The 18770-nt window shown below is 43.5% G+C and overlaps 1 protein-coding gene and 2 long non-coding RNA genes across 3 annotated transcripts in view; 2 read left to right on the forward strand and 1 right to left on the reverse strand.

Annotated features, from left to right (window-relative positions):
- Positions 1-18770, reverse strand: part of Dscam1 (Down syndrome cell adhesion molecule 1) — a 61554-nt gene that overhangs the window by 5255 nt on the left and 37529 nt on the right. Inside the window, exons 10-26 of the mRNA XM_070656750.1 lie at positions 17294-17614; positions 7081-7200; positions 6827-7000; positions 6450-6746; positions 6002-6363; positions 5415-5783; positions 5157-5343; positions 4792-5079; positions 4351-4620; positions 4041-4272; positions 3797-3973; positions 3550-3716; positions 2998-3240; positions 2447-2614; positions 1825-1962; positions 779-969; positions 253-616 (exon numbers count right to left, since the gene is read on the reverse strand). Of these exons, the coding sequence (XP_070512851.1) occupies positions 253-616; positions 779-969; positions 1825-1962; positions 2447-2614; positions 2998-3240; positions 3550-3716; positions 3797-3973; positions 4041-4272; positions 4351-4620; positions 4792-5079; positions 5157-5343; positions 5415-5783; positions 6002-6363; positions 6450-6746; positions 6827-7000; positions 7081-7200; positions 17294-17614 (4068 nt within the window). The remainder of the gene's footprint in view (positions 1-252; positions 617-778; positions 970-1824; positions 1963-2446; positions 2615-2997; positions 3241-3549; positions 3717-3796; positions 3974-4040; positions 4273-4350; positions 4621-4791; positions 5080-5156; positions 5344-5414; positions 5784-6001; positions 6364-6449; positions 6747-6826; positions 7001-7080; positions 7201-17293; positions 17615-18770) is intronic.
- On the forward strand, positions 10331-15204 carry LOC139102675 (uncharacterized). Its single transcript, XR_011545742.1, has 4 exons — positions 10331-10418; positions 12280-12481; positions 13416-14063; positions 14742-15204. It is a non-coding gene; the product is annotated as an uncharacterized lncRNA (long non-coding RNA).
- LOC139102674 (uncharacterized) lies at positions 15243-18603 on the forward strand. The gene is made up of 4 exons (XR_011545741.1): positions 15243-15332; positions 15443-17030; positions 17102-17688; positions 17761-18603. It is a non-coding gene; the product is annotated as an uncharacterized lncRNA (long non-coding RNA).

The following is an 18770-nucleotide window of genomic DNA, read 5'->3' on the forward strand; positions in this document are numbered from 1 at the left end:
CGACTCGCCCGCCATGCGATACTGTCCGCATATATGAGCCGCTGTACGCCTAATAATGCTTAGTGCATATGAAACGAGCATCAATAGTAGAGCTGAATCAGAGCGAGATCGTTCCTCGAGAAGGAGCGTGTCTCTGGACCGACAAGATTCGACCGGGAGAGACGATTTTCGCGGCTTCCCGAACGGATCAGATCGAGTCACAGTTTCACGATCTCCCTCGTTCTCTGAGCTGCCGCGAATCTTTCTACTGACCGCCGTAGTTGCGGTTGACAAGCTGATCGCGATCACATTCGGCCTCGCTGATCTCGTTGCTCTCCTTGCTGTCATTGAAGCTGGAATTATTCTGATCCTGATGGTTTCTTGGCGGCGGTGGAGGCGGCTCCGGTGAGCCGGAGATAGGAATGTTGCGAGCCGAGCCTACACTACGACGTCCGACTGATCCGCGAGATCCGTAGTGATCGTAAGGTGCTCCATACTGCGATCCATATTGCGATCCGTACTGGTCTTCCTCGGGAGCGCAGTTAGCCGGATCGTCGTATTCGGGTGAGAAAACGTTGTGCGTACCGCTGCCGCCTCCTTGAGATGGTACTCGAGAGTAGCGGCCATTCTGACGAGGCTATGGAAACACCGACCGCAATTTCAACGATAATAATTGATAATTGGCAAACATAGCTTACCAAATAATTAAAAAATATATTTTAATATCTTTGACATAGTAACGTAAGAAATAAATTGTTTAAATACCCCAGGAAAGAAAAAAAAAAAAGATAAAAAATACCATAGATTGAGATCCAGAGCGGCTGTGAGCAGAAGCATTAGTCGGGTGACCAACGGGAGGTCCCATAGTACCAGAGTGGCCGTTTCCTGGATGAGGGAAGGTCTGGAACTGCATGGCTTTGCTCGGGTCCATTTCCTCGCGGAATCCTAACAGATGGAACGTGGCGTACGGGCAGATTTCATCCTCCATGCCTGCAAATTAATCAACCAGGGTAGACTCTGTCGCTACGGGCGGTAAATCTACGAGACATTGTTGAGCAATAAAGACTGCTATGTAACAACTGCTTCGCGCGTGTAAAGTTTTTTCCTATTTCGGCTATTTCTAAGTTCAACTTGACCGAGAGTGAGATGAAAAAAAAAGGTATTTTTAACAATTCCTTTCAATATTGATTTTACATGCGCGTTTTATCGAAAAAGAAACGAGCAGATAATTTTAATTTACTCACTTTAACGTTTCTTCTTTCCTCGATTCTCATTCTATGTTAAACTATTATTGAATCTTAAATGATCATGCGTATTAAAAATATATTCGATATATTCGTAACACGAGTCTATTGACGCCTGATTATCTTATCGATTAATCACATAATTTTTGTTACATGTAAAATAATGTTATAACCATAAATTAATTAATTAAAAAAATATAACCGTAAATTATTTTTGTTTCAATTCTTTAATTTAATCTAAATTATTCTTAGAAGTCTTATATTTATTTTAAAAGTATATTTTTAAAATCGATAAGACGATGCAGACACAGAAACTGTTTTCTGTCTTAGGAAAGACAATGAGTGAATGAATGTAAATCTTCCCTATGTGATTCGTGTTCTTTGTCGGCGTGCTATGAGCGCAGGCATGCGAAAACGTGCAACATCGAGAAACGAGACGTGCCGTTAAAGTGGTACGAGGTTTCACGAAACGAGGGAGGGACTTACGAAAATCGGCTGGGATGAACCAGCAACATCGCCGGCTGCCGCCTGCGATTATCAATCTCGTAGGGCGATCGGGCAAATGCCGGATGCCCCGTTAACCGAAATTACTATTACCAACCTCTGTGTGCAAGACCGTCCGCGCTGCCCATACGTGGTGGCGGTGGGCATCTCCTGTTGGGCGCGTAGTGACTCAATTCCTCATACATGTGTCGCCTTGGGTCCCACGTCGAGTGACTCCTTATCGAGCCAGTTCCACCTATCGAACACATACTACAAAGGTCGTACGACACGCTGGTGCCTATCAAGATCGTGCCCACCAACAACCCCGTTCTCTTTAAGATTAGAAAACTCTGAGGAGAAGGTGTTCTTTATCTTCTTTTTTTTGTTTTAATAATAATTAATAAATCTTTACCATGAACACTCGTTAGGCACCAACGGCGTGATAAGCGCAAACAATAAAACGAATGTTAAATCTTCGCTGGAGGGACATACAAACTCGATAACGTATAGAAGAACATTTCGAAGCATGGCGAACGAAAAAATAAATTGGCAATGATTGTGTATATGATTTCTGTTCGGCCTGGGGATTTGTCTGGCACTGACTGGGAGCCTAATGTTGTATGTGCGAATCTTGACGTGTATTCCTTGAGAAAAGATGAAAGAAGGAACTATCGTGCCGATGCAACAACTATACAAGTTGAAACTGGTCTAAAAGGAAAGTGTTGGCAGTTGTGGCTTACTTATAACTGTACCTCGCTTGATACGATCGCAAGTGTTGTAGTTTGATCCAGGTACAGGTGGTAGCTTGCGATTCGGCGGTGCGATATATCCCAATTCGTCGCGAAGATCAGACCTACGTTTATCTAGAGTAGCACCGCCAACTCCAGTTTGTTGATAGACTACATCGTCTAAAATAAAAAATTATCGATTTAATAATTAATTAAATATATAAATATAAATGCACGTGTATCTCAATACATATAATATTACTATTAATATTCATTACGTATGTCATCACCCACGCTTGTGAAATAAAAGGAAAATATGAGAAAAGAACATGTTTAAAAAGGATTACAAGACTAGGGTGGTTAACGCGTAGATCGATCGTCAAGAAATTGTTATAATATTTCAATATTGCAAAAAAATTTGCTTCAATATTATTTAATTAAGACTCTTTTAAATGAGTTAATTAACATTTCAAAATTTTTTTTCTGCAACTTTATTTCTTGACGAACTTCCACCGTCTTTGTTCAACTTAGCAAGTAAAAGTAATTAAAAAAAATTTGTATACATTGTCCCTCGTAATATTTCTCGTCGGCTGAAGAGATACCTCGCAGCCGCGTTTGTTCCGGGCCTCGAGTTCTTCTCGAGAGCGCCACGCAAATGACTACTATTCCTACTACTATGACAACAACCGTTGCGCCGACCGGCACCACCACATTTACGTCGAGCCAACTGGGTAGCCACGGGAAGTACCGTCTTACATCCGCGGTGTTGTCATTACCGCCATTACGTACAGGAGGTGCGATCGTACCTGTTTCGAGAAAAAAAAAGTAAATCAAGATTACCTTTATCGCTACCGTGACCCTTCCCCCTGAGAACGCAGATCACGATGCCGGCAACGATTATAACAAGTAAAGCTGCGACCACAGGTACGACCAGATTTAAGTTAGCCATGAACATTTTCATCGGGTCTTCGTCGTTGCCACCACCGTTTACATCTGGTAGCTCGCGGGCCGGTGCAATGGTGCCTGGAACAGAAAACGTTTCGGCGACCGTTCAATCCAGTCACCATTGGCACCGGCTACGAGGCGCCGCTGTGCGTCAAACCACCCATACTCACCGCCAGTCACTGTCAAAGTTGCAAATTCGTACTCAGCCACAGCGAAACCGGCATTGTTATGAGCCGTAACGCGCAAATGATACCAGCTAGCAGGGTCCAGATCTAATACTACAAAATTACCACCTGGCTTAACATTGTTTGAGACTTGGTTCCATTCTTGCTGCATCCTGGAGAATTCAAATCACATTTTTAACTATCGGCTTTAACATCGAACTAAACGGTGCAGCGTATTATTTTTTCGTCTTACTTCTTCTTGTGTTCAACAACAAAGTATAACATGGGGCATCCGCCGTCTGACCAGGCACTCAAGTGTAGAGTAATGCTATTCGTGGATACCTCGATGAATCTCGCTGCCTCAGGGATGATCGGTTTTGAGCCTTTTGTACGCGTATTCAAAATGTCTGAAGGATCGCCAATTCCAATTCTACAAAAGATTTTCATGTATATAAAATTTCTTGCCGAAATAATCACACAATTTTAACGATAATTACCCGTTATAAGCCGTGACATAAATCTGATATCGGGAGCCGCACCACAGATTCTCAAGAGTGTATTTCTGTGCCGTAGAACTGATCTGAACAGTTTCCCAATCGCCGAACTCGGGCTTATAATGAATCGTGTAACCATGAATCGGTGCATTATCGGTTGGATGAGGACGCAACTTCATCGTTAAAGAATTGGTGGTAGTGGCAGTAAGAGTAACCTGAGGTGAGTGCGGAGGAGCTGCAAAAATATAATGTTAATTTTAATACGACAGATAACTATATTTAGTAAATAAAACTTTTAAATGTAGAAATATACCATGTACAACTAGCTGATGAGTCACGGTATCGTGTCCAAAAGAGTTTTCCACATAACAAGAATATTCTCCAGCATCCGCACGGTCGACTTCCTTTATGAACAGCGATCCCTCGGGTAGTTGTCTCAGTCGATCGCTCGGTTGAAGAGTAGCACCTCGTACTTTCCATGTTACTTCAGGTGCAGGCACGCCAACAGTAAGACACGGCAGTTTGACATCTTCCTTGTATGTTGCAGTAAATTTATCATCGAACGATGCAATTTTGGCCGGTACTGTAAAGTGCATATAAAATATTAATTTTAGATAATATTTTATTTATAATCAAAATTGAAAAAAAATAGTCACTACAATTACAATAACTTGTAAAAAAAAAAAAAAAACCATGATTACGATTACAAGGCTAAGTAATCGTAATTATTAAAATTTCAATTAAAAAATATTACCTCGAACACTTGGTCCCAAGGTTACAATCTTGGAAGCTTCTCCTTCACCTATATTCGTACTAGCAGTCACCCAAAACTCATATCTAAGCTGTTTATCCAATCCAGACGCTTCGTGAGTTAATTGATTCGGTGGTACTTTCTGGCTGCTTGGCTCTTCCGCGTTATCCGCTTTTGTGTAAACGGTATATTGAGAAATAACTCCGTTCGGCTGGCTGGGTGGACGCCATGAAATAAGAATAGATTCCGAAGACATGACTAGAGCTTTGATAGCAATGGGTGCTTCGGGTGCTGAAAATAAATATGACGAATGTAATATATAATAAAAAAATAAATGCATTTACCCACTAAATCGTTTTCTCAATTACCATCTTGTTCAGTCTGACAGTGAATCGGGGCAGATTTAACGCCATCTCCGCCAGATGTGTACGCTAAAACCTGCATGCTGTAATTTGTGTACTTCTTGAGACCGTGCAAGATGGTTTCGCTGGAAGACGTGATCTTCGTGTCCTTCGTATTCTCATCGTACCACGTATCGGACGGTCCATAGATGACCTAAAGCAAATAGTTAAAGACGCTACTGCAAAAGGTTTTATGCCTTCTTCTCGAGTCGTGTTTTTACTAACTTTATAGCCGGTAATAACGCCATTAGCCGCACTGAGTGGCGGCGATACCCAAGACACTCTGATAGTTTGAGAGGTTAATGTTGTGCAAGTAGTATCGTGAGGTGGTTGCTCAGGCACGCCTTCCGCGGTATGCTGTCTACGCTCTTCGCTCATTGGCCCGGAGCCGATTTTGTTAAATGCTTGAACGACTACACCGTACTGAGTATAGGTCTTGAGATTCGCGATTTGCAAATGGTGCTCTTTTATGTCCTCCTTGGAGAAGTCGACGGTCTCGAACATGTACGGCTTATCCGACGACTGTCTGTATCCAACGTAGTAGCCAAGAATCTCTCCATTCCAATCCTCGCGCGGAGGTGGTTTCCACGTAACCTGAATGAAATTTATATTTGTAAGCCACGTATTTTATAACGTAAAGTCCACCTCGAGCAAACTTTATGAAAAAAAAAAACATTTTATTTTAATATGACATATTTAATATAAGAGAAGCTTCATGTGGAGTTCTCACGTTAAATCTTCAATTAAATCTAACTTCCAATTAAATTAAATTAAAGCTAATACGTTATAGGTCGAAGCACGAATTTAATTACCTTGAGCGTGTGCTGATCGAGAGCGTCCACTTTGACGGAAGTTGGCGGACCAGTGGGTGCTTCTTCAGCGGTGATAATCGTAACGGTATCAGAAGGATCAGACGTGCCAATTTCATTCTCAGCGACGATTCGAAGATGGTAGGTAGTCGCCGGTCTCAGATTGTACACTCCGGCTACGTTTTGCTGCGAGCCCGGGACGAGTACTCGGTCAATATCATTTTCCCAGGAACCTTTGCTGATTTTATATTCGATAACGTATCGCTTGATCGGACTGTTTCCGTCATAAGGTGCCGCCCATGACAATTGCACCGAACGTCCCGATTTATCCAATACTTTGAGACCATAAGGAACTTCAGGCACCTCTATAAAAATGTAAATTAATTTACTTTAAAATACTTAATCAATTTTTCATTTATAAATAATATATTATATAATTAAATAAACTAACCTTGTACGATCATGTTAATGCTGGTATCATCGCTGCCGAAGGCATTCGTAGCTACGCAAGTAAATAAAGCAGAGTCGCTCCTTTCGGTTCGCTTGATACTCAGATCGGACAGTACTCCATTAGCCAATATTTCCTCGCGAATGGTGTAACGAGGATCGCTCTTAGTGTCTAATCTTTTGTTGTTCATGTTCCATAGGATGCCGATTGGCTTTTCTCCTTGCGCCTCGCACTGCAGCACGGCTGGTTCTCCGCGACGAGCGGTCTGGTTTCTAAGTTTAATTTCAAATTGCGGAGGAGCTGAAAAGACACCGTAAAGAGATGTATAAAATGCAATAGAAATGACGGAAAAATGAGAGATAAAATCAAACGTGAGTTACCTTGAACCGAGATAAGAATAACTGCTGATAATCCTGATCCAATGCCATTAACGGCCTCGCAAAGGTAATAGCCCTCGTTTGTCTTTTGTATGTTATTAATTGAGAGGGTGCCATCTTCAACGCTAATATCAGGATTGCTTAGTTTCAGGTCGGTATAATCTCCCGGCGTATCCCCTGTAAAACGGAGCAGATTTGTGTGTTTAATGTACGCAAGTAGAAAGGTTCATTATTTATCAGACTGTGGCCGCACTTACCAGCAGCTCTCTTCCATGTGACCTGAGGCTTGGGGAATCCGTCGGCTTTGCATTCCACTCGTGCATCTGATCCTTGAGCAAATGCTTTATCGGTAGGTTCCAGAATCCAACGAGGAGGAACTGTTATAGAATAAACAGATTAGTCGCAATGCACTTTTGCGCCAACGAAATTGTGCAGTATCCAGGAGCCAGTCGCTTGAAAACTCGAGTCGCTTTTTAGACATCTTTAAACTCATTGTTTATAATGATAATATTTTTTAATGTAATAGTAACGTTTGAGTTTAGATTTATTTAAATAATCAGTGCATAATTACATCAGTTGCTGTTATAAGTATTGTATGTATAAGTTTAATGAAGTCTAAATTAATGACGTTAAAAAATTTCAGCAAAAGAGCTTGTTTTTCTTTTTTAATTTCTTTAATATTAATTGTACTAGCTTGTACTTAAATCAATAAGTGAAATTGCTGATTAGCACAATTGCAATATTATTAAATTTATAATATATTCTTGTTTATCCTATTATTAAACTTTTTCATGGCATGCAGAAAAAAAAATGCGACACGCTCCTGCTACTGCGACGAATATAATGTACGGGTACGGCATGCAGGATTCTGAGATGATTATGCGGATATCTAATGCATGGAACAGAGAGATCGAAAGTGAAGAAGAGAGAGGAGGTACATGCGGATAAAGAAACTACGGATTTCGCTCTGAAGGAGCTCCAACAATAAGCGTGCACGAAGCGCTATCGAATTTATACTCGAGCACGGTGCATCATGCTGTACCGCGTTTACGAATAATACTCGATTACGCTCGTCAATGTAAATGCATGCACTTTATCTACCACACTACGTACGCATCTACAAAATGAACAAGGCAAGATGTGTGGTGAGGGGTGGTGAGGGGCCGAGGAAGGGCGTGTTTGAGAAAATCCATTCGTGGACGTGACGGGCTGTAATGAATTTATCGGGTGAATTCTGAGATGTGGTTGGATGGTCGGTCGGTCATCTTAGTACAAGGACGCGTTTCAGCGCGAACGGGGGTACGGTGAGGTATAAATCGACACTCGAACGTACACGATACGGATAATATGCAACTTGCACGTGGGGCCTACGCAATCCTACGATCGCAAAGTGGCATTTAAATCGTCTGTGCTACGGGAAACGGCGAACGCGCTCGTAAAGGATGTGGAAACGCGATGAGGCTCGCGTGCGAAAGAAAAGTACATCCTGAGCGTCGCGTTACTTCGCCGCAAGGATGATCGAAGCCAACGTAAAAAAGTCGCAAAAGATTGGCTGACGACGAGAGCAAGATAACGAGGCGGCAAAATAAACGAGGAAAGGCCGACGGCTCGGTAAAAGCTATCGTTTCTCGGAGCATGAAAAAATTCGGATTGATCTAGCTCGTTCGCTCGCTTGAAAGATCGGCGGACACATGGTAAAGAGAAAAGTACAACAGTGAGAAGTATAGATAGATACAGAGAGAGACAGAGAGAGAGAAAAAGAAAGAAACAGAAAGAAATAGACTTAAAAAGTGTGAAAAGGAAGCAGGGTAGCGAGAGAAAGAGTGTACGCGTAAGAAAGTCGTCATCGGCGACGAAAGCAACGAGCTCCGTATTGAGCGCGAGCTCCAACCAACTGAAATTCCAGAAAAGCTTTCGCCAACAGGGGAAAAAATACACGATCAGCGTCACAGCAACGATGATTAAGATGCAATTATTCAAGCCTGCACTCAAATACTCGCGCGGAACCTGTGCGGCTGCGTTCCTTTTTTTTTTTTTTTTTCTCATTCCGAAACTTCACTCAACCATCATTATTAATTATCAACGTTATTTCATTCTCAGTGCTCTGTTCTTCTGGACCTAACCGTGGACTCGTAAGGTTGCCTCGTGGATCGCCCTGCCTGACGGATTACTAGCAACGCACGCGTAACGCCCGTCGTGCTTCGGTGTTACCGGCTCGATCAGTAGTATACTCGTCCGTGGGCCGAGTTTCCCGACGTTGAATCCCATGTACTGCGACAACGGTTTGCCCTCGTGGGTCCAGGCGATCTCGATCGGCGTGTCGCCTATCGGCACCATGCATGCCAATTGGGCGGCCTGCTCGGCATAGATCGGTCGGTCTCCAAAATCGAACGGAGTGATCTGTGGCAGGACTGCAACGGAACGGTAGGTAGATCCATGCTCCCGTAATGATTTTTATTCCGGTACCATCGTCGTCTGTCATCTATATTCATTTTCTATAATATGTTTTTCCACCCAAGAAGAGACTTCGCCGCTTATTCGTATCTAACATGTTATCATTCTCCGTAGATTGACGACAAATAATTGATGGCGCTAAACTAATTACATGAAATAATCTAGACTGGCAGCCTACGATCGATTCGATTGATGAGACAACTTTGGGTGCTGAACTATCGAAATAAGAAGAGGGATAGCGGAGTGACAGAGAATGAGAGACAGTTCTGGGCCGGGAGAGAATGGGAGACACGGCTCGTCTCGTAGTAATCGACGCCTCGATTCAAACAGTCGTGGGCACAAACTACTCTCGCCTATGCGAATCAGCTAAACGGTTTAACCTCGTTACAAGGAAGACAACTCTCTATAGATAGAAGGGAGAAGTATGCGTCGAGCAATGCAGATTTCCAGATACACATATCTCGTAATATCATTACAACAGTTAGGACAGACAGATTAAAAGTTTTACGACGTACGTGAAGCGGCAGCAAGGGTCGTAAATCTAACATATTGAAACGCTCTACTATAGATAAAAAAAAATATATATATATAAATCTACAACCGAATAAAAAAGTAAACGTACTGCTTTTCGCTCAAATATTAACACGCAAACAAAATGACAGTATTCTCACTACGCGTACGCCCGTTAAACATTATCATCATGCCGCGCGGTTTTGTTTTTTTTGTGTTAAAAAATACATATATGTATAATTCTTTTTTTAATTTCGTTTTTTGTTTTACTGGATGCTTTAATGATCGTGTGCTTATTTTCTTGTACCATTCACTTTCAGATGGGCGCTGTGCCGAGCACGGCCCGCTGGATTATCGGCGACGCAAGCATACTCTCCGGCGTGCTCGCCCCTAACAGCGGGGATCGTCAGGGCCGAGACTCTATCCCCCAACGCGGTGATACCCACTCCGTCGCCTACCTCTAAATGGCGACCCTCGAACAACCACTTGAGCGAAATCGGCGTGTCCCCCTTCACGACCGCGCAATGGACGATTATCAGATCACCGGAGTTGGCCTCGTCGAACGCGAACGGCTGCAGATGTGGAGCGACTGCCAGGAAGATAGAGAACGGACAGAAACTAGAGACAACAGGTAATAACAGACAAAGAGAAAGAGAGAGAAAAAGAGATAGATACGCGGGCGAGAATGAATGTCTCGTTCATCGAGACGAATCTACGCCGCTCGAGATCTAAGACGCGATATCATCGTGCACTATTAGCCCGATTCCTGTAATCGTAATAGCCTCCTCTTATACTTTGTCTAAAAAGTAGCGACCGTAATTCTAAACTGTCATGTATAGGGACCGGTAAAAACGCGACGCATGTTTAAGCGGAAATCAATAAATTTTTAGTGTCTACTGGAAAGAAGTGGCGGTCCAGGACAACGGATGAGGAAACGCTTAGATAAAGGGGAAGGAGAATTCACAGGACTCAACGAAATATCGAGCAGATTTTTGCGGATCAGTATGCACCGTTTACAATGAGATCGGCCGAGAGCTCGTGTCTGCCGGCAAGGTTTTCCGCGACACACGTGTACGTTCCAGCATGGGCCGCCTGGACAGATCCTATGCTCAGTATAGCGCCGCGTCCGCCCAGATCCACGATCGAGATTCCGGAATGCGGCGAGATCGCATGACCGTTTAAGGTCCAACGGAGCTGCAAGGGTGGATCGCCCTCGACCACTGCGCACGGTACCGTTACTACTTGACCCGAGTTAAGCGGCTCCTCGCCGAATGAAAATGGCAATAATTTTGGAATTACTGGAAGAGAGAAAAAGAAAGAAATCAGAAAAGAAGAGAAAGAATTTTGAAGCCACAAGCTAGATCGCCACGAATTAAACCGACGACGGGAAACCGTGTCATCTCTTCCTAAACGTCCTCGCTTCCTTCGTCGTCCTCTCTTCGTTTCTTCTTACTTCCGCTTAAGATCGGTGTAATGGCGAGAATGTCGTTCTTGTATTGTATGACTCTGTATGCGTCGCGATGCTAATCAACAATAAAATCAAAGGAGAGAAAACAGGCTTGTGTAACTAAGAAAATTAAGAATAAAGATATTCAATAACAGCATTCGGTGACTAAAGTGACAGCGACGGGCTCTAGAGAACACAGACACACGTCGTGCTATGAATAATATAAAAAGCGAAGAAACTCAGGAAAAATAACAACGTGGGATAAAAATAAAAACGAGGACGAGGCCTCGAAAAACTCGTGGGAGATACCGGAGGGGTGGATAAATCAGATGGGAGATAATTTTGGACGAAACGTGGCTAAATGCAGAAATGCGAATCGCGGCCATAAATTTGTCGAAAGGTGTACCATTTACGTCCAAAACGGCCGAATGAGAGACCGATCCAGCCGCGTTCGAAGCAACGCAGGTATACTCGCCGGCGTGTCGCGCAGCTACCGATTCGATGGTCAGTTGTTTGACACGCTTGCCGGTATCGGACACGATCACGTCGCCGTGATAAGATTGTATGGGACGGCCGTCGAAGGTCCACGTGATCTCCAGAGGAAAATCGCCTTTGGTCACCACACACTGTACTGATACCAGGTCTCCTGCATTAACCGGTTCTTCGCCGAAAGAGATCGGTGCTATCTGTGGGGAGACTGCGATACGAACAAGAAGATACAATGAGAGAGAAATTCGAGAAAAATCACTTGTAGTATTTCTGCGAAAATTCTGACGATTGTACGCTCTTAAGTTTCTTAGCCGAAGATTCTAAAAACGTGAAGGAACGAGAGGCGATTTTTGTTAAATAGCACGAAACGTGAGATACGAGGAGATCAGACTTGAAGGTGCTTAGGTTTTTCATGGATCGTTATCCGAGGAAAGATGTTATCAATAATGACTTTAGCGATTCGAACTGAAAAGGAAGAAAATACGAAGTACTTTGCGGGATAAAGTGCTGACAATGCCACTACGTCTTGACATGCAGCATTTTTTTTTTTTTTTAGGTACCATTGACCGACAAAGTGGCGGAACGGCTGACGGATCCAACTAGATTGCTTGCGACACAGCTATATTCGCCAGCATGACGAGCAGTCACAGATTCAATGGTCAAGACGGATGTCTTTTTCCCGGTATTTGTGATTATCACGTCCGGATGAGAGAGATGCGTGATAATTTCGCCATTGAGACTCCACCGTATTTCGATCGGTAGGTCACCCTTTAAAATGCTACACATTGCGGAAACTTGCTCGCCCCAATTAGCCGGTTCTTCGCTGATAGAAAATGGAGCGATTTGCGGAGCGACTGAAAATAATCGCAAAAAAACGTGATCAACATAATTTCATATAAAATACATATAAACCCTTTTTTTTTTTTTTTTTTTTTTTTAGATTGATTACATTTATCGAGCTGCATATGCATCGTCGAGCAAACGTACCCCGCTTTCAAGAATCTCATCACTTTTTTAGTAATTCTCGGTACGTGTCTTTTTAAATCTTCGTGTTCGTTATATCAATTGCCAATTATACCTCACACGACGGGATGGTTTCAGAGGAGTGTCGTGTTATCGCTGTGTTACGCGGGGATAGGATAACAGTTTCGTGTAGATACATTATGCTTGCAGGTGATATCCCAGGCTCAATTTCTCAATCGTAGCGAGACGTTTCGTTTCATGCAATGCCAGTACCGTTCACAGCTAAAGTGGCGGAGTAACTCGTCGCGCCGGCAGCATTCGAGGCTGTGCAGGTGTATTCCCCGGCGTGTCTCGGGCTCGCGGCCTCAATTGTCATTAGACTGACTCGTTTGCTGGTACTCGATATTGATATATCTCCGAAATTCTCCTTGGTGATAGGTTCGCCATTTAGCGCCCACGTTACTTCAATCGGTAGATCTCCCTTAACGATTGTGCAAACAGATGAGACCGCATCGCCCCAATTTGCCGGCTCGTCGCTGATTGAGAACGGCGCTATCTGAGGAGCGACTAAAAACGATTTTCCAAAGTATGAAAAACGTTCTAGTTGTGATTTAATTCACAGTTTTAATTTTATAATTATTTTGCGCTTCTCCTATGGATATACTTTTATATACTTTTTTTTTTTTTTTTTTTTTTTTCGCACAACTAATACATTAAATAATTTTACAGGAAAGGAAAATGTGAAGACACCCACGCTTAGTGAGAAACTATTTGTGACGTCATTAATTCTAGTCCCTACACAGCGATAAAACTGATAAAAGAGCGAGGAGCAGAATCTCTACGGTTATCGCGAGTACGCGATAAGGCCAGACAAGACGAACGCGTCCTCATCGTACTCCCCGTGTTTTACGAAGGGAATGTTGAAAAGATCATGAGGGGTAAAAAAGTTGAAAGGGATAATGAAGAGAAAGGGACGGTTTTGTCTTTGCCCGACGAAAGAAGAGTAGTCGAGACGGCGCGTGTATGCTCTCGTTTATGCATGCGCGCGGTGTTACCGTTCACGGCTAGAGCGGCCGCATGGCTGATGGCTCCGGCTTTGTTCGACGCGGTGCAAGTGTACTCGCCGGCGTGTCTAGCCGCGACAGCATCGATCGACAGGACGCTGAGGCGCTTGCCCTTCGTGATAGAGAACTGATCTGTACTTTCGGCGAATATCGGCTCGCCGTTGAACGCCCAGGTGATGTCCATTGGAAAGTCACCCTTGATAATGGAGCAGGTGACGGAGATTGCCTCACCCGAATTAACCGGCTCGTCGCCGAACGTGAACGGGAAGATCTGCGGAGAAACTGCGATCGCGGATCGCGTGTGAGACACACGGTGAGCAACACCTCGTAAAAAAAAAAATCTCGCGATTCTTGCGGCTTCTACATTTCTCGCGAAACAGTCGTCGGGACTGTCGGGAGCTATCGCGGCGATTAGGAGCAAGGATCGTATCATGAAATTAAGATAATGCGATGAACGGGGTTTTATGATGAACTATGAATCGCAATGGTGGATTAGGCAAGTGCTGTACGACGTTTAGATGACGTGCATGTGTGTTTCTGGAGATACGTAGGTACCGTTAACAACAAGGGTGGTCGAATGGCTGACGTTGCCGGCTCTGTTCGTAGCTACGCACGTGTATTCGCCCGCGTGCCTCGCGGCTACGGATTCGATGCTGAGAGCACTCATATGCTTATTTATCTTTGTAATCGTGATATCTGAGTCGTGCAAACTAATAGGTTTGCCATTAAACGTCCAAACGATTTTTACGGGAAAGTCGCCTTTCATAATGGAACACGTCGCCGAAACCATGTCACCCCAATTCGCCGGTCCGTCACTGATCGCGAAAGGCCCTATGTGTGGCGCAACTATAATATTATAACAATAAAACAGTCAGAAAAATATATTCACAATTATTTTTCAATTAACTCTATCAAAAGTCAATAAAGAATAATTGTTAGACTTATGTATAATAATTATACATACTATATTAAAATAATCTTCTGTTCGCAGGTCAAATTCTTTCGACGATGCCTATAATTTATTCCTAATATCCACAAGATAAGAGAGAAGGATTGTCGACGAAATTTCCGGGCATTAAACTGGTAATATTCTTTTTCGTGCTTTTGCGCGAATTAAAAGGATGGAAGGAAATTGTGGAAGTGATGTACCGCTCTGCACATGCACGATAGGGCGAAGTGAGAAAAGCTACGCGAAACACAAGACGTGGGAAGACCTTTATACCGTTTACGGCCAATGATGCGGAATAACTCGTTCCACCAGCTACGTTGCTAGCTGTACAGGTGTATTCTCCAGCGTGGCGTGCCGTCACGGCATCAATCGTTAGCAGACTGACACGCTTGCTGGTACTAACTATCGATATGTCGGGATGATCTCGAGAAATTGGCTCGCCGTTGAGTGCCCACTCGATCTGGATAGGGTGATCACCCTTCAGTACCGTGCAAGTTACGGTAATAGTGTCACCCCAATTCGCCGGTTCCTCGCCGATGTCAAACGGCATGATTTCGGGGGCAACTAAGAATGTGCTTTAATTATAAGCCCTATTCTACCTCCGTCATACGTTAAATACCGTTTCCGATTCACGCAAGTATAAAATCGTGTTGCTAACAATAAACTTAATACAACTTCAATAGACAGTAACATTTACAACATACAATATACATCCGTATACTTGAGTCTCTTTCTTCTTACAGGACCAATCTGCCACTTCCGTTAAACTTGAAAATATGGAGGAAAATGAGGATCTTCTGGGAATGAGTATGTGAATAGTATAAGTATCAAGCTACATACATGAGTGGACGACTCATACATGCACTGTAGAAATAATAAAAACTTCGAAGAATATCATATGGTACCATTGACAGCTAAAGAAGCGGAAAAACTCGTCCCACCAGCAGCGTTAGTGGCTACACAAGTATATTCTCCAGCATGGCTGGCCGTAACGGCGTCGATTGTGAGAAGGCTGACGCGTTTGCTGGTGGCGATTGATATATCAGAAAATTCGTGAGAGATCGGCTGGCCGTTGTGCGCCCACTCAATCTGTATTGGCTGATCTCCCTTCAAAATTGTGCACGTCGCAGTGACTGTCTCTCCCCAATTTGCCGGCTTCTCACTGAGTACGAAAGGCGCTATCTCTGGAGCAACTAAAGTGAACAAACGACCGATTGGCTAATCTATTCTTTACCATTAACGATCACGAGTATAATAGCACGTGTCTTTGCGATCTGATGACGCCTTGAAGACCGTGGTTGACCATCAACGAGGATTTTAGAAGGAAAAGAGGGGGAAAGAGAAGAATAATGACAGATAATAGACGGTAATGGAAAGATAAATGCGCAGGAAATCTCGCGAGATATACCGTTCACAGCTAAAGTCGCTGAATAACTGGTCGCTCCGGCTTTATTCGACGCCGAACATGTATATTCCCCTGCGTGTCTCGCGGCCACGGATTCGATGCTGAGAATGCTATTCTTCCGCGTCGTCGCCAGGATATTAATATCCGAACGATCTGGCCGGATCGGCTCGCCGTTTAACGCCCATGTGATCTCGATCGGTAGATCACCTTTCAGGATGGCGCACACCACAGAAATAGAATCGCCCCAGTTGGCTGGTTCCTCGGCAATAGCGAACGGTGCGATTTGCGGTGCGACTGCAACGGATTCTACGTGTTTTCCTCTTTTCTGCTTTTTCTTTTTAATAGAAACCGTAAATTTTCTTCTCAACATAATTACCTGACACGGCCAAAACAAGACAGAGATTTAAAGAGGAATTAAATACAATTATTAGAATAGTTGCCGTTGCTGCTTTTTTTTATTAGACATCCGATCACGCGCATGAAATTTAATTGGAAGGGAAGAAGAGAATAGGAGAGGAAGATAGAAGGAAAAATCGATTCCAAGATCAACATTCTCTTTTCTAACGATTATCGTAGATACCGTTAACTGTTAATTCCACGGAATAAGTAGTTGCACCGGCAGCATTTGAAGCAACACAAGTGTAAGTGCCCGCGTGACTCGGACTCGCAGAATCTATGGACAGCAGGCTGTTCCTCTTGGTGGTGGTCACGGATATTTGATGATTCTTCTCGATGGGCATACCATTTAACGCCCATGTAATTTCTAATGGACTGTCCCCGTTAACCACCGTACAGACCGCCGAGACGGAGTCACCCCAGTTCACCGCCTCGTCAGACATTTCGAAAGGGGCGATGCGCGGCGGTACTGTCAACGTCACAAAAAGCTACTTCATACTGAACCGGAAGCGAAACAAGTAAAATAATATGTAAGAGAGAGAGCTTGAAAATTGTAGAACATAAAATCACTGCCAAATTTTTCACGATTTTTTTTTTTCAGGTGCAATTTGCTTGAAACTCTGTTACAAAAGATCGAAGCAAGGGATACTATTTCATTGTCATTTTCTACTCAGCTACCGATTGTTAAGTTACATTTTAAAGTTGCCACAAAACGCTATGAGAAGCATTATCCGGTATTTCGTGCATCCAACCAACCACCCAACCGTCATTGATTCAAACTGGACAGGCGTACCGTTCACCGAAAGAATCGAAGAGTGGGTAGCAGTTCCGGCCGTGTTGCTCGCAGTGCACGAGTACTCGCCCGCGTGTCTTGCGGCTACCGATTCAATCGTCAGTTGGCTGGCCCGTTTGCTACTCCTGCTTATCACTATATCGGGATTGTCGTAATTGTGCTCGTCGAATGCGCCATTCGCGATGTCGATCACACGCCCGTTAAAGGACCAGACTATATCGATAGGCAGGTCGCCTTTTATCACGGCACATTGAACGGTTGCCATCTCTCCCGCATTGGCAGCTTCGTCACCGAAGGTGAAAGGCGCCAGTTGCGGCGCGACTGTAATCGCGAGGGGCACATTCGTGAATCACACGTAGGAGCTTCCGGAGAGGCACCTGAACACTTCCGGCAAGGTAGCGAGAAATATTGGTTCAAAATCAGAATCAAATTTAACGATTTATAAGACGGCACTTTTTAATTTTCAGAGGGAAGATCAGGAAATGATAAGGAACAGTACTTTGATAAAGGACACTGAACAACATTGTCACATTATAAAGCGATACGAGAAAAGACTCAACTAAAAAGGAAACGAAAAGAAAAGAAAAATATATATAGACCATCGTCTCGCTGTCACTGTGGGATGGACCGTATATCGTCGTCCTTGACGATAATCGCTGCTGTAGAAGTATTTTACGTTGCGCAGGATTATCGTTCTGACGACGACAGTGAGCGCGAAGAGTGGTGATTACTTAAGTGATATATTACTGCGGAGACACAAGAAGTTACAGAGGGATAACGAAATTGTATATATACAGGTGTAAGGCAGTACGGATTTTTTTTTTTACATATACGAGCGCGGTACCGTTCACCGAGAGTACAGCGGTGTGACTGTCGGATCCGGCGGCATTGGTCGCAGTACATTTGTATCTTCCCGCATGTCTCGCTGCCACGCTGTCGATGCTCAAGAAGCTGACCCTCTTATTTGTCACGATATTAACATCCGGCCGACTCGAGTCGATCGGGATGTCATCGAAGGTCCACATTAATTTTAAGGGAAAGTCTCCCTTGACGATCGTGCAAGAGACCGACAGCATCTCGCCGGAGTTGAGAGGACCGTTGCCGAAGGAAAATTGAAAGATCTGCGGCGCGACTGCGTAAACGATACGGCAGCACGGATGGGAAGATGTAATGAGAGGCAGAAAATGCAAGATTGATTGGTAAAAAGATTTAAAAAAAAAAGATATTTTTTTTATGTACAAATGTTAAATAAATCGAAATTTTCTTGCACTTTTTTTTAACATGACAAGAAAAAATTAGTAAACTTTTAATATAATTAAATTGTTAGTAATATTCGAAAGCAACAGAAAGATAATTCATCATTAATTGTTATTTTATAATTGTTAATTTAAAATATCAGTGTTTTGTGTTTACAGGTGTGTGTGGTCAGCTACAATAATAGATCGTTTGAAGATGCTTGAGGAAAGTGAGGAAGATG

Source organism: Cardiocondyla obscurior, linkage group LG05 (genome assembly GCF_019399895.1).
Source record: "Cardiocondyla obscurior isolate alpha-2009 linkage group LG05, Cobs3.1, whole genome shotgun sequence".
Taxonomy (NCBI): Eukaryota; Metazoa; Arthropoda; class Insecta; order Hymenoptera; family Formicidae; genus Cardiocondyla; species Cardiocondyla obscurior.